The 27,222-nt window shown below is 35.6% G+C and overlaps 1 protein-coding gene across 8 annotated transcripts in view; it reads right to left on the bottom strand.

The window, feature by feature from the left end:
* LOC141544256 (cyclic AMP-dependent transcription factor ATF-7) overlaps positions 1 to 27,222 on the bottom strand; it is an 87,969-nt gene that overhangs the window by 42,737 nt on the left and 18,010 nt on the right. For 6 of the 8 annotated variants that reach the window (XM_074270203.1, XM_074270205.1, XM_074270206.1 and 3 more), the window contains exon 2: positions 22,770 to 22,838. The exons of the other annotated variants lie outside the window; for them this stretch is intronic. In XM_074270203.1, the coding sequence (XP_074126304.1) occupies positions 22,770 to 22,817 (48 nt within the window). In that variant the 5' untranslated portion in view covers positions 22,818 to 22,838. The remainder of the gene's footprint in view (positions 1 to 22,769; positions 22,839 to 27,222) is intronic. 8 annotated transcript variants of the gene reach the window in all.

The following is a 27,222-nucleotide window of genomic DNA, read 5'->3' as shown; positions in this document are numbered from 1 at the left end:
ACAATGTCTGATAATATATGCAGCATTTTGAATCTCAACTTCCCTATATCCATCAAGAGGAGAAATTTCATGCTCTATTCTTCAGATTTAGTCACTAAAATTAATCTGAGTTAAGTAGCCCTTAGTATTATTGGAGGGGTGGGTTAATTGTTTTGTTTTTGCTGACTTTCTGTTTTAGTTCTTTTCTTTCTCCACTGTTGTCTGTAGCAGGTTTTTCAATCACTGAGATTTTTACCCAGTAAAGTCATTAAGTCACATAAGTTCCTCTGAAAGACCTTAACACTAAATAGGTAGAATGATTGGAATACTATCTTCTAAGGAGGATACTAAAGTAGTTTTTCCTTTAAAAATGATCAAATCTCTCCTTGAAACTCTTAAAAGATTAAGATGTTGATGGAGCTTCCTGGTACCTTAAGTATAAAAGCCTGCTCATTAGAAGGCAAAAGTTGCTACTCCCTAAGATTTCTGATGAGCAGATCTATATGGCCAACATAGAGACAGGGAAGCTATGCTCACCTAAATCAATGCTGCATCCTTGCTAAATATTCATTTCCTGCCATGGCTAAGACAATCTTTTCTTAACTCTTAGAAAATCTTAACGAAGAGAGAAAAATTTGGAATACAACATTTTGCAAGAGTGAATACTGAAAACTAAAATATTTTTTAGTTTTTTGTATTTTGAAAAAAAAAAAGTATTATTAAATTTTTTTAAATAAAGTCTTTGAGTGAATGAAACCTAGCCTACAATATTTCATATGCCACAATACACTTCAAATAAATTCATTATCTAAATATAAAAGCCTATATCATAAAGAAATTAGAAGAGAAATCTTTAACAACAATGGCAAAGGGGGGAATTTTTAAAAATTTTATTTTCAATTCTAAATTTCTCCCCTCTCTCTACTCTTCTTCCACCTACTGAGAAAGAATAAATAGAAAACTCATTGGAAATATGAGGTCATGCAATGTTCCCTGAGGGGGGGAAGAGGAAAGAAAGAAAGAAAAAAGAAAATAGTATGTTTTAGACCGGACATCAGTTCTCTAACATTTTTCATCATGAATCCTTTGAAACTGTGGTGTCATTGTTTTGATGAAAGTTTCACAGCTGATTATCTTTATAGTATTGCTATTACTTATGTAAACTTTTGGTTTTGTTCACTTCACATCAATTCATATAAGCTGTCCTAAGTTTTTCGGAAACCCTCTTCCTTCATCATTTCTTACAGCATGTTATTCCTTCATATTCTTATACCACAACTTGGTAAACCATTCCCCAATTGATGGGCATCCCTTAGCTTCCAAATCTTTGCCAACACAAAAAGAGTAGCTATAAACATTTTTGGTATATGTGGGTCCTTTTCCTTTGATGTCTTTGGAGTTCAGATCTCGTAGTGGTATTTCTCTGTCAAAGCATATGGACAATTTAATTGCCACTTGGTAATAGTTGCAAACTAATCCAGAATGTTTGGACTAGTTAAATAGAGAGATTTCTAACTAAATAGCTGATCACAGATGATGAAACAAATAATTTCTATTACATAATGTTGAACAATTTTTGTGGAAGCATAATCAAAGCTAATATAACTAGAAAACAAATAGTTAATTAGGGGAAAAAACAGAATTAAAAAAAAACCCTCAGTAAATTCTCATAAAGATTTGATATCCAAGTTATATCCAGAATTGATACAAATATTTAAGAACAAGAATTATTCTCTAAAAGACAAAAGGTCAAAAAGTATGAACAGGAAATTTTAAAATGAAACAGAAACTATAAGAACAATATTAGAAATCTCCTATATCATTAACAATAAAAGAAGTTGGGGGCAACTAGGTGGCGCAGTGGATAGAGCACAGCCCGGAATTTCAGGAGGACCCAAGTTCAAATCTGGTCTCAGATATTTAACACTTCCTAGCTGTGTGACCCTGGGCAAGTCACTTAACCCCAGCCTCAGGGAAAAAAACAACACAATAAAAGAAGTTAAGACAATTCTAGGACTGGCAAAGATAACTAAAGGACAAAAATGGCAATTGCTGTTAAGACAAATAAATTAGTAATAATGATAATAGTGCCAATAATAATAATAATAGCTAATAATAATAATAATAATGTGCTAAGCATTTTACAATTATTATCTCATTTGATCCTCACAACAGCCCTGGCTGGTAAGTGCTATTATTATCATTTGCATTTTTGCAGATGAGGAAACAGGCAAAGTAAGGTTAAGTGAAATTGACTGAAGTCACAGGGCTAGCTGGTGTCTGAAGGTAAAATCTGAACTCAGGTCTTGCTGACTCCAGGCCTAAAATTCTATCCATTCTAACACAGCTGCCTATCATTAACTCTGATAAATCTATAAAACAAATGGAATTATACTCCAAAAGTCACTAACTATACAAAACTAGACATACTTTTTAAATCACTGATAATGAAGCGGAAACCCCAAAACTGAAAATCCTTAAAGGACAAAACCTTCAACTCTGCCTCAGTGAGGGGACACACTAAGAGTTACATCTTTGTTATCTGGGTGGGGTTGGCTCAGTCCTGAAACCCATTGAATTTAAATTCTAGCCCTAGCTGAAACCCAGGGAGGAGCCAACCTGGGACTCCACCCACGAGCTCCCTTCAGCTAGTAGCCAAAACCCCCTATTATAAAAGAGCCAAACTAAAACCCTCTTTGCAAAGGTTCCAAACATGCCAGCTATGCCACACTTGGCACGCCAAGGGTCTCTGCCCACTGGAATATTGTTTCCTGTGCCCTCTTCTCTTTACTAACACCTTTTACTAACTAGACTTTAACCTTACTTCCAATCCCCATAATAAACCTCTTTTATCAATCTAGGTTTTCAGGTCTGTAAATTCCTTTACAGAGAACTGCTTGTGCTGCCACTAGACCTCATTTAACTCCCTATCCTTAGCAACGAATTCTGAGGGGTTGCAAGAGAGCTCCATTTGACTCCCTGAACCCCGAACCTGCCACTAGACCTCATTTAACTCTCTGACCATCAGAAACCCTAATTTCATTTGGGTACCCCCAAATCTAAACCTCATCAATACTATTAATAAATATAAAGTCAATAAATAGGCCTGTCTGTAACAAAATATTTATAGAAGCAATTTTTTTTTTTTTGCAGTAAGAGAAATTGGAAACAAAATGAGTGTCCATCAATTAGGAATGGCTGAACCAATTACAACATATAAATGTAATAAAATACAGTACTGTAGGAAATGACAAATATAACTAAAAGAAACTTGGAAAGTCCTGTTTGAAAGAAGATAGAGTGAACTGGGCAGAACCAATCTGCAATAAAGACCACAATAATATAAAAGAAAACAACTTAGAAGTCCTCAGAACTTTTATCATCATATCCCTGCAAATCCTTCAAAAGAACCATGAAGTACGCCTATATGTTCTTACCAAAGAAGTGCAAAATGCAATATTCATTTTCACATCTGGCCGAATTTTATCTGTTTTACTTGACTACGCAACTGGTAGAGAGGAGTTAAATTAAAAAGAAAAGAGCATTAATAAAATATCATAAAAATATACAGAAAACAACAAGTTTAGGAGATACAAGGTTTATTTTTAGTACTATATTAAATTTAACATATTACTAAAAAGGACATTTATTCTTTCATATACAATAATTTCTGTTCTTTACATACCAAAATATTCATAATTAATAAGCACTGACTAATGTTTATCAATAATTATGAAGTTCAATATTCTTGGTTTTACATATTTGTGTCAATCCCTTACACATCTTAGATACCAGTCTTCTATCACAAGTATTTGATGGAAAGGATTTTCCCCTTAAATGAAAGTATTTTCCCTAATTGACAATTTCTTTTTAGTTTAATTATACTGATTTTGATCATTTAAAATTTTATATAATCAAACTCTTTTATGATAATACTAATTGATTTCTTACTTAAATTGGAAAAGCTATTTTGTTTATTTAAATGATATGACCTTTCATATTTAGGTCACATTCATTTGGAGCTTTTTTTTTTTTTTTTTTTTTTGCATGTAGCATTAGATACTACTCTAAATTTAATTTCTCCGAAATAATTTTCCAGTTTTCTAATTACTTGTTGAACAGAGATCATTAAATTCTCCTTCCCCTTCCCTCTCTGTCTCTTTCTCTATATATATGTCTCTGTCTCTGTCTCCATTTCTGTTTCTCAGCATACTACTGAGGCTAGAAAAGTTAGGAAACAAGTATTGTGGAGAACTTATAAACAGTAATTCTGATCCTGGTGATGCATTGATATGGGGTGAAGTATTTGAGGCAGGTTAACTCTTATACTGTAATTAGGAAAGTCCACAGTAGAGAAGAATGCTAGTAAAATATAAAATATTGAAGCCAATGAACAGCACACATTGATTATATATCTAATTCCAACACATAGGAGAAAATCGAAAAAGGGAAAGTGTTTCCTTGATATAAACTCCAATCTAATTTGCTCTACCACCAGGTTTTTCTACTACTATCTTTCCTTTTTGTATTAGAGCTGACATCCTGACCTTCTGTTCATGAAGCAAAGAAAAAGTGAGACATCACCTCCAAGCAAGGTTCAGCTCAGTCTACATTTTTTTTTAACTAGATAAAAGAAAAAACAAAAAGCCATTCCACTTGAACAACCAGATCACTGTTTATATAGAAGCAAAATGCCTCCCTCAAGACTATGAAAATAGTCAATAAGGTACAAAATGTTCAAACCATTAATTGCAGCTCTGCCAAAAGCTGCTGGTCTATACACAAGTGTGCTCCCTCTGCTGCCTTCTTAAGAGTGGTTAAGTGTGCATAAAAGGTACAAGAGCCTTTACAAAGGCAAGTCTAGCTGCAATGAGTCTTCCTCTCTCTGTACCATGTTGGGTGTGAAAGTGAGAAAGGCTGGAGGTTCAGTACTCAAGATTGGAATGTTTGGTTCCAACAAAGTGAACAATACTTTTTAAACTAAACCTTGTTACATAAACAGCTGAGTTTTCTGGGATCACCTCTAACCTGAATGACTAATTGAAATGCATTTTTCAATGAATGGAACATTTAAATCTCTGATAGAATGACAACTTCCACGAAATATGAACATAATATGGTAGTTACATTAAAATGCAAAAGATGGCTCCTAAATCTAATAACAATGCTCAATGCATTGTAGATGTCTGTTCCACCATTTCCCGGCTCTGGTGAACATACAGTTAACTCTATGAAAATACCACAACTGGGAACTTTAAACTGTCATTGTGTGTGTGTGGTTTTTTTTTTGTGTGTGTGTGTGTGTGTGTGTGTGTGTGTGTGTGTGTGTGTGTGTGTGTGTGTGTGTTATAATTCAAAGAACTGTTTCAATAGGAAAAAAAAATCTTGCTTGTGTGTTTTTTTGTGCAGAGACAACAGGAAGAAGATAACAACCATTAAAGCATAGGGTTTAATTTTAAATGATCAAATTATTATCCATCTTACTAAGCTGTTACCATTTGGTAACTAACCTCTTTTGTAGTCAAGCTAATTTTTTCTACTTTGAACTATTTTAATATTCCTCCTGTTTGTGGAAGAACAGAGATACAGAATATCTGTGCAGCCATACAAACAAAAGGACTTTTGAGGAAAAGAATTTTTAAAAGGACAAGGAACTGCAACAGTTAAATTCAGTGCTAAAAAGGTTCTTGGAGGAAGATTTGGCAACCACTGGCAGGCCACAATCCTCAGTAGTGTCAGCAGGGAATTCCCCTGTGGTTATAGTTCCCCTTCTCACTATACAACATGGCAGGCCCTTGACAAATATGCCATACTAACAAATGACACTATACAAAGCAAGATAATCAGATGTGACCCTTACCTTCTGGGAACTGGCAAAGGAAGACAGGGACATAAAAATAAAATGAGGGAGAGAAAGGACCATAAATTAGTTTGTGAGATTTCTAACCAAGTGAAGATGATACCACTCCCAAAGCCATTATCTCAGGTGTTTCTTAGCATTATCTAAAACTAGATAGCACTGCCTTTTTTCACTTTCTAAAAGGCTCTGGTAGGGAAAGCTGGCTTATCTGAGCAGTATTTCTAAGCAAAAAAAAAAAAAAAAATTCATAAAGGAGACTAAGGCAATTTCTGGGAGGCTCCTTCACTTCAGTAATAATTCACATCACTTTTTGCATAGATAGAGGTCAATTTTAGGCCCAGCTCATTGTGACAAGTGGCTCAAATGTTCAGGGCAGTAACAAAGCATCCAATTGAACTAAACTGGCCCATATACAAATCCTAGCATAACTAACTTAACATCTACCACAAATGCTTCATTATATCATATATTACATTTGCAGGCATGTGCACGCACACACAATACATACATGAACACACTCTTACCTCATAAGATCTGCTGAATTTTATTTTGTCTATTGTCAGAACTGCTTGCCCCAATTTCAAAGATCTTTGGAGACAAGACCCGCTTTTCTACATATTTATCTCAACATTGACATTTTCAGGAAGATGAATCCTTCTGACCTCCCTCAATCTCTCCTTTTAGGAAAGGTGATGAAATAGAAATTTGAGAGAAGGGATTGAGAGGAAAGATAGGGTAGTGCTGGCACTAGGCAAATATGAAAAGCAGGAAAAATTCATATTATGTGGTGTGAAAATACTGGTGTCCCATTTCTCTGCTCGCTAGTTATTCAGTATCTCTATGCTATCAATAGTCCCCCATTTAGAGTGCTACAAAGATCTGAGTTCTACTATGGTTTTCTAAGCTGTAAAATTGACATTGCTTCTTCCTGTCATAACAATTTTCCTTCCCTGTTGAGATCTAGCTGAGTGTTAAGAGTTAAATAAAATGATTAAAATAATTTACAGTGATTCCAAAAACATCCTAACCCTTTTAAGAATATCTGAAATTTAAAAAGATTTGGATTAACCCTGATAAGTATCTCATAAGGTCTTCTAAAAAGCTTCCTAATTCCCTTCCTCTCCTCTCAAATGACTTTAGGAATGCTCTTCATATTTTTGCTCCTACAGCATCTTCATTTTGGCCCCTGACCCAGTTTTTTCCTTGTTTCTTTCTCTTTAATCTAGGCTGTGACTCACTGAGTATATCTTTTCTCTGCTCCTTTGCTGTTTCAATCTGAAGTCCAACTCACCTTCCAATGACACATTCGCCCAAGTATACCTCTTGAAATATGAGGTGACAACAAAGGAGCTGGACTGAAAAGAACCCTAAGCCACTAAAGTATCTGTATATGCTCATTCTCAATCAGGTGTTGGTTGTGTAACAGATTCATCCCCTCATAAAATATTGTTATATGCTCACAACCTTTAAAAAAAAAAAAAAAAAGGAAAAGTGTTGATCAAAAGTGCTGTTGGAATTCCTATCAATGACAACATTAACGATGAAACAAAAGAACCAAGAAGTGAGGGCAAAGAAACAGGGCATATGATTTAAATGTGAAAATTGACAAAAAGGAGAGAGAAAGAAGAGACTAGAACAGTAACATTTTACTGGATTACTGGCATTGGAATGCCCAAAATTAATGAAACAATGTTTGCACTGAGCTCTTCAGAAAAACCCACTAGCAGTAAAGCTCAGTCTCATTGCTAGTAATACTGTCTTTCTCACTGGATAAAAAGAGCAAAACTTGCCCTTTACAAACCAACTTCATGAGCATGTTGTACAAGTACCAATCTATGTGATAACCAGATCTCCCCCCTCCCCCTACTTAAGGAACAAAGAGATAACTGCCTAAAACCAAAGAAAATTTGGTCTATAAAAATGAGAAACTGCTATCCCTTCTATGCTCCAATAATTATTTCTGGTTTAATGCAAATGGCTCTTCCAGAAGCCGTGTCTTTGAGAATGAAGGCCAATCTAGCACATAGTAAGTAGCTTTCCATGATGACTTAAATGACAAGGAAAGACTACAAATTTATTTTTACAAATTTAATATTATTACAAGTCTCTAAATAGATCCGTGCAAGATTTTTTTTATTATTTTTTTTTAAAGGCAAATGGCTTCAAAGAACTCTTTTCTTCCTAAACCTGGGACTTGGGAAACTCAACATGAGACACAAAGATGGAGCTATATTTACTTAGGCTTTGACATAATCAGTGTTATCATGTGAGGATAGAATTTCAGGAGAAATCAGTTTAGTTTTTGATCTGATGGCAGAATCTGCAACTCTGGGATACTCATGTGGCATTTCACCTGGGAAGACAGATAATTAAGTCAAATTCAACATTCATTTCACAAATATTTCCAGCATATAACACTTGTATTTACCTGGAGAGACCAACAGAAATAAATTTTCCATTACATCAAATAATTCTTAATGAAATATAAATGCATCCTGGCAAGGGGATAATGCCCCAAGCATTAGTAATTTCTCCAAAATTCTCAAAAATCCTTTTCCTCCTCTTTCCCAATTCCCAGCATGACTATGGGAGATAATAAGTCTAAAAAGCCCAAATGCCACATAGTACAAACTTTAATGGCATTTCTCTTTTCTGATTTCTATATTCTTTCTCCAAAAGTGAGGTTTCGAAAGAGAGATGCTTACTGCATATCCTGATGTGAAAGAAATAGCCGTTATGCTATGATTTAAAGAACAATTCCTCTGGGGATTAAATACATCTAAATCTAAACTGACAAAAAGAGAACTAAAACTAATGCTGAGGATTAGGACACTCAATTCCTGTTTTAACATTCATTTTAGTTATCTTATGAAAAAAGAAACCACTGAAGAAATTGGGGACAATTATGGTTAAGTTTCTGAAAAAATTCAGTCATATTTGAGCAGAACATATTTTAAATGAAAAAGTAAGGTTCTGTATAGCCATCAAAGCATTGATACGAGATAAGAGCTGTGCAATTATTTCACAGAAAATTACCAAAAGACAAGAGGAAAAAAAAGAATAAAAACAAAAACCCGATTCCAACCCTTTTACAACTATCTGCCATGAAAATCTGCTGATAAAAAAAAGTAAAGAAATGAAAGCAATCACTTGCTGTAAAGGAAATGTCATGAAACAGTATATGTTTTCACATTTCAGATGAGACCCAAGGGCCTACATTCTAGGCTTATATTTGTTTATATGTGCAACCTTCCTTTCAAAAAGGTTGGTAATTTGGGTGTAAAGACTCAGGAATATGACTAAACAAGCTATGGGGAAAAAAAGTCTTGGTTTTCATTATTGAATTCAATTTAAAAGAGGTTGAATGTTTTATTATAGCCACTGGTACATGGATAAAAAGTTGGTTAGAGTCACAGTTTCTTTAGTTAAATGCTAAAGTTCTCTTTCTGCACCTTACAAATGGTCTTCCATAGAGAACCATTTACACTTTATTCACAATATACAACTTATTGATTTTCTTCTGGGTTTTTTTTTAAAGGTTTTTTTTTTTTTTCAATCAACAAAAGTTTGTTTTCTCTTTCTGCTACCAAGTCCCAGGGTTAAGGAGTCAAGAAAAACAAAACCTTTATAACAAATATGCACAGTCCACCAAAACAAATCCCCACACTTGGCCATTTCCAAGAAATATATATCTCATTTTGTACCATGAGTCTATTACCTCTGGCAGGAGGTAAGTAGAGTATTTCATCTTTAGTCTTCTGGACTCATGCTTTATCAATGCACTGATAAGAGTTCTAAAAAGTCTATTATGTTGTTATTATATAAAGTGTTCGCCAAGCTCTGTTCACTTCACTCTTCATCAGTTCAAAGAGGTCTTCCCAATTTCCTTTGAAACCATCAATTTTGACGTTTCTTATGGTGCAATAATTTTCCATCACATTCTTACATCACCATTTGGCTAACTATTCTCCAATAGAAAGATAACTCCTTTGTTACATATATTTGGTTACTATGAAAAGAACTACAATTTTGTATATATGAGTTGTTTTCTTTTCTTTTTTAAAAAATTCCTTGTGGGATATAGTCAGATTTGCAAAACATGCTTAAATAAACAGAATTATGCCAACTAATTACTCTTGAATTTTTAGTTAGTAGCTCTCTTTTGGATGAAATGAGAGTAAAGGTCTAGTAGAGACAATATTGGGTCCAAAGGTACAAATAGTTGAGTAACTTTTCAGGCATAGTTCCAACACTTCTGTAACGTAACTAGACAAATCCAATTTTACCAAGAATAATAATGAACATTTACCCATAGTCCTTCCAATAGTTGTCATTTTGGGGGGTCAACTTTGACAATCTAATGGTTTTGAGGTGGAAATTCAGAATTGCTTTAAGTTAACATTTCTCAAATTACTAGTGATGTGGAGCTTTTTTTTTTTTTTAAACATGGTTATTGATAGCTTGAATTCTTCCTTTAAAAACTATTATCTTTTGATCATTTTTCTACTGGGGAATAGCTTATTCTTATAAAATTTAATTTTCTTTTTTCTCAATCAGTAAAAAAATCTGCCTCTTCTCTTTTCCTCCCTTCCCCCTTGTCTCCCTTCTAAATGGCTAAGAGAAAAGAGCTCTGTAGTCACTGTATGTGGGTAATAATGGCATTTTTACTTGTCACTGTGCAAAGCCTGTTAAATATTTACAACACAGACAGCAATAGCTAGTTCTAAACACCCAGTTGTGAGTTTGAATTTTTTTACAAATAAATCTATGACAAGTTTTCCCCCGCAAAACGCCAAAAGACTTTACTAACAGCTTCAAGAGACCTGGTGGGTCCAGAGGAGCAGTTATGGGCCATCTGGTGATTACTTATTATTATTTATACAGTGCTGTAGACATACACACAGATGTGTTATGAATCCACATACAGAGAAGGTCCTAACAAGGGCTGCAGACAAAACGTTACTGCTGAGCAAGTCAATCTGCATTAAGGAAACAATGCTAACCAGGCAAAGGAAGCACACTGGCCATTTTTTAATCTGCTGCATCAGCTGGAAGATTATGTTCGGGAGAAAAAAAGCATGAAGAACCAATTATGATGAAGATATATAAGTAAATTTGGAAAATATGAGATTTTGTAACAGTAGAAAAAAAGGGACAGGATTACAAATCTGGTAGGTAACTAAAATTCGGTGTACTGGGGAAAGGGGATGGAAAACACCCCCTCTGCTGGTAGGAGATTTGAGGAAAAGACAATGAATTTCATCATTTTTATCAGGAAATCCCTGATAAGAATGGTTTTTGGAGTTGCACTCAAAATGTTGTGCTGGAATCATAGATAATAAGGAATTCCAAAAATGAAAGAAGCAAGCAACAAGCATAACTCCTATTATGTTATAGTACTAACAGTACTAAGCACTGGGGATACACAAAGTCAAATAATTCTTACTTTCAAATAGCTGACATTCTAAGGGAGGAGACAGCATGTGTATATATATATATATATATATATATATACACACATATTCAGAGAATAGAACAAAATGAAATCATGAAAATTTTGGAAGGGGGGACATTACAACTGTAGGGAGATTGGAGGGAAGGGGAGGTTCAGGAAATACTTAATGTATAAAGTGGCACTTTTGTGGAGTTTTAAAGAAAAACCAGGGATTCCAAGAGGCAGAGGTAAAGAACAACTTCCTGGGCATAGAAGACAGCCAGTACAAAGGAGACAAGGTCAGGGGATTAAGTGTTCTATGTGAGAAACACAAAAGTAGAAAGTGCAGGTAAAAAGATTAAAAAGCCAGAAGACCAGGTTGTGAAGAGTTTTAAATATCAGTGTTTATAACTGATCTTAGAGATAAAAGGCAACCATTGCAATTGCTGTGTATTATCCTGCATTTTAGGAAAAACATTTTGATGGCTAAGTGGAGGATAAAGATAGATTAGAGTGAAGAAGACTTGAGAAAGAGACACTAAATTAGAGAGTAAGTCCAGTCTAGAGGTTATGAAGGCCTAACCTAGGATGGTGATTGTGTAAGCAGAAAAGAAGGGGACATACATAGGCGATAATGTGGAAAAAGAATCAAGGGAAATATAGGTGACATAATAGATAAGAGCATTGGCTTTGAAATCAGGAGGATCTGAGTTCAAATGTGATCTCAAAAGCAGTCAACAAGATTTGGCAATTGACTAGGTAAATGGTGTAAGAGGGAAGAATGACTAGAAGGATGGCAGTGTCCTGTAGAGTGTCAGAAAGATTTGGAAAGGCATAAATTTGTAGGAAAGATAAGTTTTGTTTAGGATGTTGTAAGATACTCAGTTTGAAATGTGCAACAGGCACTTTGTGATGTAGACTGGAGCTCAGGTAAGAGAGTAGGATTGTGTTAAGTAGATTGGGAATTTATATGCCTAGAGATAATAATTGAACCTGGAGAGATGATGACATCACCAAGAGAGAGAATATAAAGAGAAATGAGAAGGTCTGTGACCTTAGGAGTATACCCATAATTAGTGGGTATGACATAGATAATGATGATATAGCAAGGGAGACTACAAGAGATCCAGACAGGAAGGAGAACTAGAATAGAGCAGTGTTATGGAAAACTAAACATCCACTAAGAAAGTGGTCTGCAGTATCAAATGCTGTAGAAAAGTCAGGAAGGATGAGAACTGAGAAAAGATTATCAAATCTGACAATGAAGGAGAACTGTCCATTTAGAAAGAGAATAGTTTCAGCTTAGTTATAGGGATAGGAAATCCGGACAAAAGGAGCAAAATATTAGGAAATGATTAAATAAAGGAATTTCAGATCTCTTGATCATGGAATTAGAGTACTGATTCTTCTCTATTTCCTGGGCATGAGTTATATAGTTACATATGAACTTCTTGCAGGTTAGGACTAAGGAAGAAAAAAATTCACCTAAATTTGCTAAATACCTGACCCTCAAAAATAAATTGTGTTCCACAGAATACTAAATCTATCATCTTATGATCCTACTAGAGGTTCCAAAGGACACATGGCAAAACTACCACATTGGAAGATAAAAAACTTGGGTTCTGTCACTTGCTCTGCAGCTAAAATCACTGGCTATTTTTTAGGCAAAATGCTAACCCTCTCTTAGTTTTCCCCATCCCAGTCACCATTGCTTATTTCCATCACAGTGAGCATAAAGATTGAAAAGAGATATCTACAATGCTTTTCAAACCAAGGAATAGTTAAACAAGTTATGGTACATGAATGTAATGGAATATTGTTATGATGTAAAGAAAGGATGACTATAATGATTTATATGAACTGATGCAAAGTAAAGGAAGAACCAAGAAAACAATATACATAATAACTACAACTATGTAAATAAAAAGAAAAGCAACTGAAAATAAATATTAAATTATGAAAAGTTTGCTCCTGAAGAAAAGAGGAAAAGATGATTAACTCCCTGTCCTTTGGGGAAAGTGGGGGGACAGAGGAAAGAGGAATAGGTACACATGTGAAACACTGAGCATGTAAGACTTTTTCAACGTGTATTACTTTGGCTGAACTTTTTCCCCATTTTTTTGTAATAAATTTGTAATTTGTAATAAAGGATGACTCTCTGTAAGGATGAGAGAGGAGCAACACACTGGGAAATATAGGTGATGTAAAACCAATTTAAAAATCAATCATTTAAAAAAAAAACATAGCTATAGAACATTTTGTGGCTTCCAGAAAAGTGATACAATATATTACAGAAAAATAAGGTTAACATTTGGCCTAATTGAGTATAACATAGTGTATTTTCAGCTGCCTGGCAGCATGCAAACACTCTTACCAGATGGGGGCTGAATGAATTATTGAATAGACCATGAATTATTAAATAAAAGATTTGAAATGTATGATGGTTTAGGAAAAAAAAAAAAACTCTTGGTGGGGTAGGGGGAAGGGAAGGTAGGGAAAGAAGGCTTGCTTTTGTTTGGTGGAAATTGCTCTCACCTGTCAAAGTCTATAAACATTGCTTACATCAGGGTTTGACAGATTACCAAAGTCAGGTTCACATATATTCCTTGTGATGCCCAGTATTTTTTTGTGTAACCTCACTTATATTTTATTGATAATAAATGATAACTTGAAAATAAGTCCAAATCGCCAAAGAGAACAGGGACAGAATTCCCTTTTTTTTTAACCTTTCCAAAAGATCTTTGCAGATCCTCATTGGTATTTATTTAGGGTTCTACCTGAAGCTAGGAACCAATGCCCCATTACAGTATATACTGCCTCTTACTATCCCCTTTTTTGTTTTTCTTTCCTTGAAATCTATTTGGCAACCAGGTCCTATCCCTGATTTAAACTGTCATAAACACAATCCACTCAGCAAAACAGTAACTTTCCTTCAATACCACTCAATTTAAGGAGTCTAACATAATTAAGAATAGGCTTCAAATCAGGATGCCTTGTTGTTATTTAACCATTCCAGGGAAAATCTGCTAAAAGGGCAGAATTTCATGTTTACAATCCCACAGCACTACTTTGCCCCACTCAATGTGGTGAGAAGGGTCTAAGATAATGGGGATCATCTCCATGGGTCTATGTTACACAGACTATAAAACATATACCTTTGTGGCATAACAGAATTTAACCAATCATAGGCAATATTTGTTGCTTCGTATATTACAAAGCAATAGAGATTTAAGGGATAATGTTCACAGTGGCAGAGTATATGAAGCAATAAATGGCTTTGGAGGTTGGTTAAATGCCAAGCGAAGCCAGGACTACACTACCATAAACATTATTCCTATATATGACAAGATAAGGAGTACAACAAGCTGCCCCCTATCCCACTTGCTACCATTGTTCTTGGCCTTGAAAGAGATTTTAAAAAAGTCCAGAGGGCTATGAGCTGACATGTTTCATGGTACAGTTATTGATAGGCCCCTAGTCTGTTTCCAAATCACTCTGAGGCTACGCTATAGAAAAGATCAGGTGGTAGTTATCCTTAGGGAAAAAGAGCCCATGTCAAGTCTGAACATAAGCAATGATCCAAAGGTCAATCAGGATTTTGCCCTTATTAAATACAATGGCAGGTTGTGCAGAATGGTTGTGACAGAAACCCTTTGTTCAATGATGATAATGGACTAATACTAATAATAGTCCATCAGTGGCATCTCCTTAAAGGTCTGTTGCAAGTGAGAAATGTGTTCCCATATTTAGAGAAGCAGACAAGGCTTAGCAATATGTTGGTAGTATCCTTAGCTTATTTTCACATGTACTCAGAGCATAACAAACAACTAGAGGGTCAGAATGTCTGTTTAAAGCTTGGATCATATCTGAATGCAGGGAGCTAAGAGTCTGTTAGAATCTACTGACCTGCCAAATTTGGATCTAAATTGTAAAAAAGTACACATATGAAGGAGGCATAATAGACAGACATATAATTACACTTATATAATCTACCCAGCTAAAAATCTTAATTTCAGAAACAGGACTTATAAATTCTTGCCTTTACTTACTTCACAGTATTTTCAATGATTTGGGAAGTCTTTCCATATTCATGGAACGACAGAAGCCTTAATTATATTCATATTGTTTTATAACACTAAGGCAAAGCAACACCATAATTCCATTATTATACATAGATGGCATTCTCTAACACATTTAGAAAAAAACTAACATAGCCTATACCTAACAAATTCTTTGCCAATCTGGCATCTGGGGTGTTGTTTGCCCTAACAACAGTACTCCATTCTCAGGAGACACCTCCATGAACTACTCCTGGTACTTAACTCCACTGAGAGGTATTAACCAGACTACTGCTTTCCCTAGTTCCTTTTTGTAAAGATGAAAGGTCTTGGAGGATACAGTGTGTGGAAGAACTCAGTGAAGGGAAAGCACACATACACAAAATCCTATCACCTGTCTTTTAAGACAAGAATGTAGACTGTACGACCTTCAGCAGCATCTTTTCTAAAAGTACATGCAGCACATTTAGAACTCAGCTGTGTCACATTAGACTTACTGTTGGGAAGTAGATCATGAATAGAATCCAAAAATAACAGCCATTAAAGACCTAGCAACCAAAACATGTTTACGTATCCATTGAAGGCCCAGCAGTTTTGATTATATGGTGGGTAGCAGACTCTTCTAGTCTATTTTAGGTAAATTTTCCTCTCACCTTCTTTCAACATTAATCTATGGTAGTTCCTTAATACAGGGGTGAACAGGAAAAACTCTGAGAAAATGATAGTGAAAGACAGTAAACTCTAGTGGGTACAAACAGGCAACTTCTATGGATTTTTTTATAATTTGTCTTCTGATTTGAAAACCAATCCAATTGTTTGAATGTGTTTTTAAAACTTTCATTCTGTCTTAACCCTTTTGTAGCAGAGATGTAAAATATCCCCAAAGTGTCTAATGTAATTAGATTAAATGTAATTAAGTATATTTAATAAAATAAAAAATACAATGAAACATAGAAAATGTTAATATTGTTTTTTTATATCAAATGTCCACAGGGATCCTTATGCACAATTTAGGTGTCCCTGTTTCTACTGGATCTTGACACCAATGCTCTGTAGTCTCTAAGACAAAATGCTTTAAATCTATTTAAACATAAAGACTATTTCTCCTGAAGCTTAAGTAGTCTCTGTGCTATGCTATATAGGAAAAATAGGAATAGAGAATATGGACTACATTCAGTTAAATGGCTTCAAAGTGACCCCTGTCTTAGAGTTACGGTATGAGCCATACATCTGGTTTTCTTTTATTCTTTGCTAGATTTTCATGATTTTATATATCTGGAAGTAAGCCTATAGAAAATTGTAAGAAACAAAAAGAGAGGTTGCATAAGGAACTATATTCTCACCTAAAGATAAAGTTGATGAAGTTTTGAAAGAAGAATGAATCAACTTATTTTCCTAACATCCCTTGGAGCATTGCTATCCTTTTTCCAAGAAATGAGCAATCAGAACGCAACAGAGGACAGAGGGTTAATTAGTTGTTCTAGTTTTCCATGCTCACTCAATCATTGGAAAATAAACTTTTTATACCCAAGCTGGAAGTTTTAATGAAATATGACAATCAAAATACCAGTGGAACATTAACGACACAGGAGAGAGTAACAAGGAAAGGCTACTTTTTTAGTGATAGCAGCTAACACATAATTCTTTAAAAGTCACAAAATACTTTCTTCATAGCACTCAGCTTTCACTCCATCATTTGGGGAAGCAACTCCTTCAGGAAAAAAAGTCAGCCATCCTCATCAACTATATTGCCACCCTCAGGCCCAGGCAAGCCAACCTACCTGAATCTAGCAGGAAGCAGCTTGGACCAGGCAAGTCCACTATCACTACCACTAGCACCACCACCACTTTGACTACCATCTCCCCTCAGATCTGATGGAGATAACCTAATACCTGAAAACCTTGGGAACAGCAGTGTTCTTCCAACCACCCGATTGGTTCTCTACTGAAAGAGATGGCCAAGTACCCTGAACCCAAGTCTTTGGAATACCAATGCTATTCTAACCTAGCACTCACAGCCATCATCCTGAGATGCAATCCCTCCCAAGAGGTAGTGTGGCAACTGCTCCTGCAGGTGTTACTGCCACAGCTACCAAAGATCCAGAAAGGAAAGTTCTTGACACTGGTATCACTTTCTATGTGGAAATGGCATGAAAGAAGAGGCATGATTATCTGATTTGCTGCTGCACTCTAAGGAGCATGGGAACTCTCTATATGATTTGCAGCTGAAAACTTCCACTGGGTTGTCTCCCCCATTAGAATGTGAGAGCAGGGACTTACTTTTCTGTTTGTACCTCCAGCATTTAAAAAATGATTCACTGATTCATTCATTCAATAATACAGTGAAATAGAAAGAGCAAGCACTAAATAGTTTGGTACTACTGGTAGGTAGGAGGTCAAAGCAACACAGGAAGGAGGAACTATAAAAGTGTGCCTTTGTTTTATCCATACCACAAATCTCTTGTCTCTGAGAGAAAAAGATTTTTAGGCTATTAATTTCAGTACTACTCTTTTTTTTTTTTTAATTTCAATTTCAGTACTACTCTTTTTCTTAAAAAATAAAATAAATTTTTTTTGGCTCTAAATCTAAATTGATTAAAGAAATGCAAATTAAGACAACTCTGAAAAACCATTCACATCTCTCAGATTGATTAAGTCTGTATTCCAGAGAGATCATAAAATAGAGAAAAGGATCTACAGATACAAATATGTTTGTAGCAGCCCTTTTTGTAGTGGCAAAGAATTGGAAACTGAGTGGGGATATTTATCAGTTGGAGAATGGTTGAATAATTTATGGTATATGAATGTTATGGAATATTATTATTCTATAAGAAATGATGAACAGGATGATTTCAGAAAAGCCTGGAAAGATTTACTTGAACTGATGCTAAATGAGTAACCAGAACTGGTTCTTGCCTAAACCAATTATATTTGCAGTTATATTAATCCTCCAAAAAGCCTGGATGATGCTTTGCTTTGTATACCTAGTTTCTGTTTTTATTACTGGGGGGTGGTGGTGGGAGGAAACGATGGGACGGAAGGTGTTTGTGAGTGGTTAAACATATACTGTATGGCTATCCAAAGCTGGCAAGATATCAGAAGACCTGCATTTAAGTCCTGCTCTGTCATAGGCTGCTCCATGTCCCCAGCTGACTTTCTAAGATTCCAAGTTTCAAAGGCATTAATCTGCAACGGTAAAGGGACTGTCCTCCTTGGCAGCTCTTTTAATCACAAATTTCCTCTATCAAGACAGCTAAATTTTCTTGGTTCTTGAGACGTGCCTTGGTCTCCTGTCTTCTAACCCTGGTCACCTTCCACTGATCTATTTCAATCTATCCCTGTCTTTTCTAAAATGCAAAACTCAGAAAAGAAACCACTAGTCCCTACATGACTGACATTGTCCCGCTATAGTTCAAGCCATCATCTCCTGAGCTTTTTTGGAGGACATATTAATTACACAGCAGACTGAAACTTCTACCTCACTTGGATAGATATTTAGTAAATGCTTATTATATGAAAGGCAATGAGTAGGAGATACAAAGAAATAGTCCTGATTCACAAAGACATTCTATTCTACTCTAGTTCATAGAATGTATACCGAAAAACAGAATATAAAGTAATCCAAGGAAGGCAAGGGTACCAGGAACTGGGGATACCAGGGAAGGGCACATAGAGCATGGAAGACCTGAAGAAGTTCTGAAAGAAGGCAAAAATTCTGAGATGTGAAAATGAGTAAAGAATGCATTCTAGGCCCAGGGGCCACTCTGTGAGAATTTATAGAATAGCAGGAATAGAACACAAAATTCTGGTTATGGGAAATGTAGAATTCACGAATCAAATCCAATAAATACTGATTAATCCTCTCCTGTGTGCAAAAGAATATTAAATGGAGGGAGCCTCCTGACTCAGACATAGACTGGTTTTGTAAACCTATATATGACTAATAGTGACACAGGTCCAGATGTAAAAACAAAGAAAGAAAAATGTTCAAAGCACTGTGTACTACACAAACACATTGTATGTATGCTTGTGCCTGAAGTACAAGGATATACTGAAAATCAGTCCTTGCTCTTAAGGGATTTACATTCTAATAGGGAAATATAACATGTAATCCAAGAAATATATCCATGCTATTAACAATAACTGGCATTAAGTTAAACTAGCATTTAAACACTTTACATCCATTATCTCATTTGAATTTCATAATAGCATTGTGAGGCACAATTATAATTACAGATAAAGAAACTGAGGCTAAAAGAGGTCACTATGCCCAGAATCACATTGTGAATAAACATCAGAGATAGGATATGAACAAAGGTCTTCATGACTCCAGCTCTAGCACTTTATTCACTGTACTATACTATCTTCCAAATGATAATTCCAAGAGAGAGAAGAGAGAAGTAACAACTAAGGGAAAAAGCAAATTAGCTAGCCTTGAAATAAGCTAGGAAATCCAAAAGGAAGAAGTTAAGGAAAAGTTCATTCCTGGAATGAGGCATAGCCTATGTACAATAAAAGATGGGGTGTCATTTGAGGAGCTATATGTAGGCCAATTTGGCGGGAAACCTGAGTGAGTGAGAATATGTTGTAAGCATGGAAAAGGAAGCTAAAGCCAGATTGAGAAGGGTTTTAGACACCAAGCTGAGGAGTCTGTATATTGTTACAGAGGCAACTTCAAAGCCATTAAAAGTTCTTATGAAGGAATGACATGGTCAAACTTATGCTTTAGGAAGATTATTCTGTCAAGACTAGAAGAACAATTTTAAATCCTAGTCCAGAGGAGAGGTGAAAAAGATGGTAGCTATGTGAATGAAAAGAAGGGGAAAGTACAAAAGTTATTAAGGCAGAAGGCTGGGGGGGGAAGATTTAGGAACTGATTAAATACAATCTGAGGGAAAAGGGGCAAGTGAAGATGACTTCAAGACTGGATGTTGTAAACCTGATGCTCTGGAGAGGATGCGATGAGTCAGATTTTGAGGTAGTTTGGAATTGGAGGAGAAAATAGTCCAAAAGTGTATTAGATAAGGAAAGTTTGAATTTTCAGGAGAGCCCCAGGAGGTAATTGATGAAAGATTGGCGTTTACAAGGAATTACGAGTATATAAATTTAGGAGTCATATGCTATTGCTTCCTTTATCTTATCATTTGGTCCAATATTTTGACATCCACTGTCTTAACCATCTCTCTCACCTTAACCTGCAAATTTGATAAGCATATCTTCACTCTAAAATACTGACAGAAATGATAAGCAGAACAGGCCCAGGACAGATCTAAGGGACAGTGACCTTCTTCCAGGTTGACATTCATTTCATTAATCACTATTCTTTGGGCCCAATCATTCAAGCAGCTCTAATTTCCCCTAGCTGTATTATAATTTAGGCTACATCTCTCTATATCATTTATAAGAATAATTTCTTTGTCAGGTGCTTGTTTAAAATCCAGGAAAACTGTGTCCACAGCAATCTCCTAATCTAGTCTAATGAACTTATCAAAAATTAGTGAAAAGGTACAACTTATGCTGTTCCTTAATCATCATCTCTACTTTCTAGGTCACAAATCATATTGTTAAAAATGTGCTCTAGAATTTTGCCAAGAATGCCACCTAGATAACTATTATGGAGTTTGAAGCCTCCATCCTCTTCCTAATTTTGAAAAAAACCAAGACAAATCTCTGTTCCAAATTTAATATAAATCATGAGGTATTAAAGCCGTGAAAATGAACTTGCAGTCCAAAAGAGATAAAATTTAAATACAAAGCAAAAGAGGAAAAATAAATCAAATTCATATATAATTTGGTACATGTTCTAACCGTGTTATAACAATTAGACCCAAATGGAATCAAGGGTATTACTTATGATCAACAGGCAAGTCACATATCTTCCTTAGGGCTCATCTATGAAAGGGGATAACAAAATTTATACTATCTTCCAGAGTGTCAAATGAGATACTAGATGTAAAAAGGCTCAGCAAACTTTGAAATGCTACATAAATCTAAGTTAACATTATTTTTAAGTAGGGTATAAAAGAAAACAGTTTCTCTACATCATTATATCTTTAGAATTTCTCTACACCATTATAACCTGTTATTAAGAAGTATCACAATACTTGACCATGTTAAACTTTTGTTCTCTGAGAAAAGGTTACAAGGAACTCAATAGAGCCTGAGATCATTAGAGGTATTTCTTGCTTTATGAATGAAGCATTTGTTATAGAATTAATTTCCATGAAACAAACTGAAATGTTTTCCTATTGAATTGTAGACTCTAGAGCTGAAAGGTCCCTCAGAGAACATTTTTTTTTTTTATAAAAACTAAAGATAAAGTGTCATGGAAAACAATGCCCCAAAAAGTCTGAATTGATGGCTTTTTCAAGGAAAGGGATCAATACTGATATATTCAATAGAACAGTAAAAGAAAAGTTTGTGAATTCTGTGAAACTTTGGAAAATTCCCCATTACTTGCTCCCCTCCCTAAATGACTTAAATGTTCTTCAACTTCTGTAGATATCCCAGATTCACATTTACATGGCTAGAACTTGGTTTTCCTTCATATATGTATTACTTAATGGAGCTAGAACATATAAGAAGGGATATAGTTTTTTTTGTTTGTTTGTTTCTTTCCTTATCTTTTTGTGGTACATGAGAGAAGTAGAGGGAAAAAAATAAAGAAAACAAATACCAAAAAATATGCTCTTAGAATAGAAGTACTATAAACCTAAAACTTAAAAAAAAAAAAAAAAAAAAAAAAAAAAGGCATAGATCAGAACATCATAATTTAGACATGTTTACATTATTATGTGGTAAATAGAAGCCTACACAAAATGTATTCTGGGTTTGGCAGAAGGATTCTGTAGGCAGTATATAATGTGTATGTATGTATGTACACACACAAAATACTTGTGTATTTATATATACAAATCCTTGATGGCTGTGCTAGATGTCTTTCACTAATGGCTCATTTCAAGCTTATGCAAAAAAAAGTCATTGTCTTCCCCCTTCTCCCCCCCCACCCCATATTTACTGAGTTCAAAATAGACATTAGTATTTTGGGGCACACAGCAGCATTCTCAGCTGCCTCAGCTAGGTGGTCTTATGTATCTCCTAAGGGGTAGAGGGAAAAAATGTCTTTGAAATTTCCAAACTCTCTTTGTATTCAGATGGGCAGTCTCAGAAGCTTAAAGGGAGGACAATGTTTTTTCCCCTGCCTTGTGTTGGGAAACAAACACCAGTAGAATAATAATATGGAAGAAAGCAAGGCAGATTTCATTACAGTAGAGTGCCTACACTTCCTCATAACTTGGATTTACACACTGCAAATCCTCTGATCTGATTACCTCCAGTGATCACGTAAAATACCGGCTTTAAACTCTTTGCCTTAGTGATAAAACAGCCACTTTGATTCACAACGAGACATTCACAATAAAGTATATTGTAAACGTACCTGTCCACAGCCCGGGGCATTGCACACAAACGGTCTGTCGTCTCCCATATTTCATATAGCTGAGCGGAGCTGGGGAGGGGGAAGGAGGGGGGAAAAGTTATTTTAAATACACTGGGGCACAAAAAAAAGTATTACAAAAATATCAAGCCCAGAAGCAGGTGTTGTAACTAGGAATGTAATCTATCAAACACAGGCTACTTTTGAGGGGCCCCAGAACCTGCTAGACATGTGGCATGTGTTAGGTGCCTCAAGTGAAACTGGTGATTAGGAAAATGTAGGTTAAAATGGCCAAAGAATTTTAAGCCTTTTAAAAAAATTTCCCCTTTCAAATATAGAGCATCACCCCACACTCACACACACTCAATCTCTCTCCCACCCCACCCCCCAGCCTGCTGAATTACAGCCAGTGCAGTTTCCCATGTCGATAAATCCACTGAGTGCCTGATGCACAAGCCATATTTCTGACCTGGAGAAGACCAAGATTTGTCATTTAATTAATTAAGGGATTATAGGAGGGGTGCTCCATTTTACAAGGCCATAATCTGGCTCCCCGGTGTATAAACTACGAGGCTGTTGGCAAGGGCCATTTATCCCAGATTATTGCCAAGGAAAACAAAGCACCCATCCTATTGGGTTGCGTGGGAAATTATTTTCATTAATACAAAAATAAAAACAAAAACCTTTCCTCCCCACTGGGAGCCTCCCTCTCCCCCTACCAATTGTCTATGTCAAATCAAGCAATATCTGTACCACCCCCACCCCCATTCTATTTATGGCTAGGTTTTAAAAAGCAGCAATAAAACAAATGTCATTTCTTTGGGGGTTTACTGGGCAAATATGTTCCGGCTGTTTGTGCTGCTCCTGGCCAGAGTTCCTGGGCGGCTCTGCTGAAGCCAACAGATGTGCACTGCTGCAGGGGAGAACCAAAATGGCCCTAAAAGGAATCACCAATGTCCCCTCTGCTCCTTAGAAGAAGCTAACATAGCTAATATGAGTTTCTGCTTCTCTCTTTCCTTTAAAAAAGTATTCAAATTGAGCCTTGAAAAGTTGGTTGAAATTCCCAAACTGCCAAAGAGCAGCAAATCTAATTCTAAAATGTTGTTGATGTTTCTTATATTCTAGCTAAGAACTAAATAACTGAGGTGAAGATAGACTGAAGCTGGAGGATAACTTCTACTAGAATAGATTTGAAAAGGATAAAAAATATTTTGAAAGAAGAAGCAAAAAAGAACAAGAAATATATTAGAGTAAGATCTCAAAATAAGTATTCAGGGATATTCCCACGAAAGAGAAAGACAAGAAAACAGAATTTAGGAAAAAAGGAAGCAAAAGAGGGGAGGAGGGATGAGAAAAGTACAAAGGAAAGGAAAGAAAGAACTATACCTAGAATTACATATGTATATAAGAAGGGTCACAGGACAACTAGGTTTCAAATTTTTAATTCGAGGCAGAAGCAGAATGTCACATCGAACTCAGGAAGGTTCATGTAAGTTCAACATTTGTCAGTTTCCTGACCAGGAAGCTCAGTCTACATATCAGAGGATAGCTGAGTAACATCTCTCTTACTCTCTTAAAACCGACTCTGGGGGAAACCAGGCTTTTGGGCTGTCTGGTCAGTAAATCACACAACAAATAGCTTTAAAATGTGGGGTGCCAGAAGAAATAGAAATGGTTTCTTGGTCATCTTTCAGTGTGATAGGAACAGGGTCTAACTCTGAGGGAAACCAATGCCATACCATTGCTGTAATGGAATAGTGCCTGTATGTACATACGTGTACACAGATTTATACCACATTTAGCCAGGATAAATTGCTTCAATAAATTCTGTTCCTAGGAGCAGCTAGCTCAAGCTGATGATTGGGTACTAGGAGAATGAGAGCTTCATTCTTCTTCACACAGCCTCAGGACAAGAGGGTTTTCTGGTTTGTTTGTTTTAAACATGTGAGGATTTTAACACTTTCTGGAACCATAACATGGATGTGAAAAATAAATGTAAAGACCAAAACCAATTTTAGAAAGTAGTTATCGTCTCTGGAGGAAAAGAAAAATCCTTATTGCTGATGCTTACAGGAGTTCAATTTGACTCCCCTGTCCTAGAATTTCTATGCTCAACACTAGTATCAAATGGCTAGTGTTCCTGTATTTCAACTAGGCAGTCCTGTTACTTACTCTAGACAGGGGAATATAAACAGCATGCAATAAAAGTTTAAGCAGAAGCACTGAACAGAGTACCAGAAGTCAGGATTCTTCAACCTTTAGCTTGATTCTAAAATTTAGAGATATCTGCTCACTTTTTGGAAGGGTAGGGTCTGGGAAGAAAGCAGAGAGGATCTGTTTCTCTAGCAGTGGAATGGGAACAGCCTCAGTTTAAGGAAGTGATTTGAGGTCCTAGAACAAAAACCAAGTGAGATATATTATAGAAGATAGAGAAGTCTTACGTTTTTCAAAAGTTCTGAAAACCAATTATCACAATGGAATAATTAATAGAATACAGGTTGCGTGGGGGGGGGGGGAGATACCCTTTGGGAAATCTGAAATATGGTTTCTTTCCAGTTAGAACAGGAGTTCTAAATCTAGAGTCCATGAATAGATTTTAGGAAAGCATAGTTCCTTGAATAGGAAAAAGAAATCTTTATTTTCACTTTAATGGAAATTTAGCATTTCCTTCAATTATTTAAAAACACTATCATTCTAAGAAGGGATTTATAAATCTTACCAGAAAGCCAAAGGAGTCCATAACAGGGGGGAAAAAAAAGATTAAGAACCTCTGGTCAAAAAGAACCAAACTTTTTCAACATTTTTTTAATAGAAAATGGAAAAATATGTTTTGTTACCAAAAGCAAAAACAAAAAACAACCTGTGAGAGAAATCATAAAAATGTACGTAGGTACATACTTGAATGACTCAAAAATCAAAATCAAGCAGCTACTGAATCCATCTGATTAATTTACTGATTCCTTTCCACTTGGCCACTTATTTACTGTCATAAAAGGAGATCATAACCACAAGATCTTTAATGAATGTTAACAATTACTCTTAAATCATTCTCTCATTCTTACCTCTCCCTTCCTAATTTCTCTATTTAATTGTAATTAAACAAATAGGAGACACTGCACTTTGAGAAAGTTACAGCTAACAGCCAATTTATGTTCTCAATTTCTCCCCCCCCCACTCTATGTCTTCTGATGTAGCTGAAGAAATGCTTGTTGCTTCTAATATTTAAAATAAAACTAATTACAAGTCAAACTGATTCCCATCCATCCTTTTCAAAAAATATCCCAACACAACATATTTCTGTGGTATAAACAGACTGAAACAGAGGGTGAAATCCTGATGAATAATGGTGCTGCCACTCACTGAAATTTAACTCACAACCCATTTGTAACTGCATTGCTTGTCAAGCAGATCATGTGTCTAGGCATTGCATTCACAGTCTGTCGTCTGCCTCCCGATTTATCCTTCACACAGACTGAACTCAAAACATTTTACAGAGCTAAATAATAAATGACAGGAGAGGGAGACACACATTAAGAGGCATCGAGTCAGAGAAAAGAGGCTTTCAGCCTAGATCTTTAGAAGCAGAAAACGAAGATGTACAAAAAGGAAATCCTAAGAGGGCTATGTCCTCAGAAAAAAGTTCTTTTCCTAAGTAAAATCAAAATGCACAAAGTGATATGCAGGGCTGTTTCTCAAGTTTTATTTTGTGTCACCGAAAGCAGTCTGCCTTCTTAGAATAACATTTTTAAGTAATTGGAGAAAATGCTAAAGCAAGTAAAAAGATAGATGCAATTTTTTTCTCTATTTGAGGTCACAGACCAGAGACCTATCAGATTTTAGGATCTAAGAGACCCTTTAGGATCCCTGTGAGACAGAAAATGAAGAGAAAATAATTAGCTGAATATTTTAAAAAAAGCATTGGAAGACAAAAAAAAAAAAAAAAAAAAAAAAATCACAATCCCCCAAAATATTTAACGCCAAATGAGGAACAAAATCAACACACAAACTTATCCAGGTACCTATTTCTTTGGGTTCCTAATGATAAAAAAACCAGGAGCAATTCAGACAGGAAAATTCAAGATATAGTAGTTGACAACAGAAGCAAAAGGGCCCAAGCATCATAAAAAAGTTCATTCTTTACTTGGAAGGGATTTGAGGAATGGCTAACCTTTAGATGACCAGAAATTTCTAAAATATTCTTGTAAAATAGAAGGTGTTACACTAAGAGTGCTTAAAAAAGTAATAATAGCAGCAGTTAACAACATATTGTATATTAAGATTTACAAAGCACTTTACATTTATTATATCATTTGATTAAAACAAAATAAAACAAAGCTTCATTTACAGCCAGCTCTGGAGTAGGAAGGTGGGGAACACCTCTAGTTTGAGGACTATTCAGGTTCCTTGTTGCAGCTGCTCCAGCTCCTGGGGCCTGTCATCTGGCAATTATACTGTC

Source organism: Sminthopsis crassicaudata, chromosome 5, assembly GCF_048593235.1.
Source record: "Sminthopsis crassicaudata isolate SCR6 chromosome 5, ASM4859323v1, whole genome shotgun sequence".
Lineage (NCBI taxonomy): Eukaryota > Metazoa > Chordata > Mammalia > Dasyuromorphia > Dasyuridae > Sminthopsis > Sminthopsis crassicaudata.
Note: the sequence above shows the minus strand (reverse complement) of the source record. Positions and strands in the feature narration are given on the sequence as shown.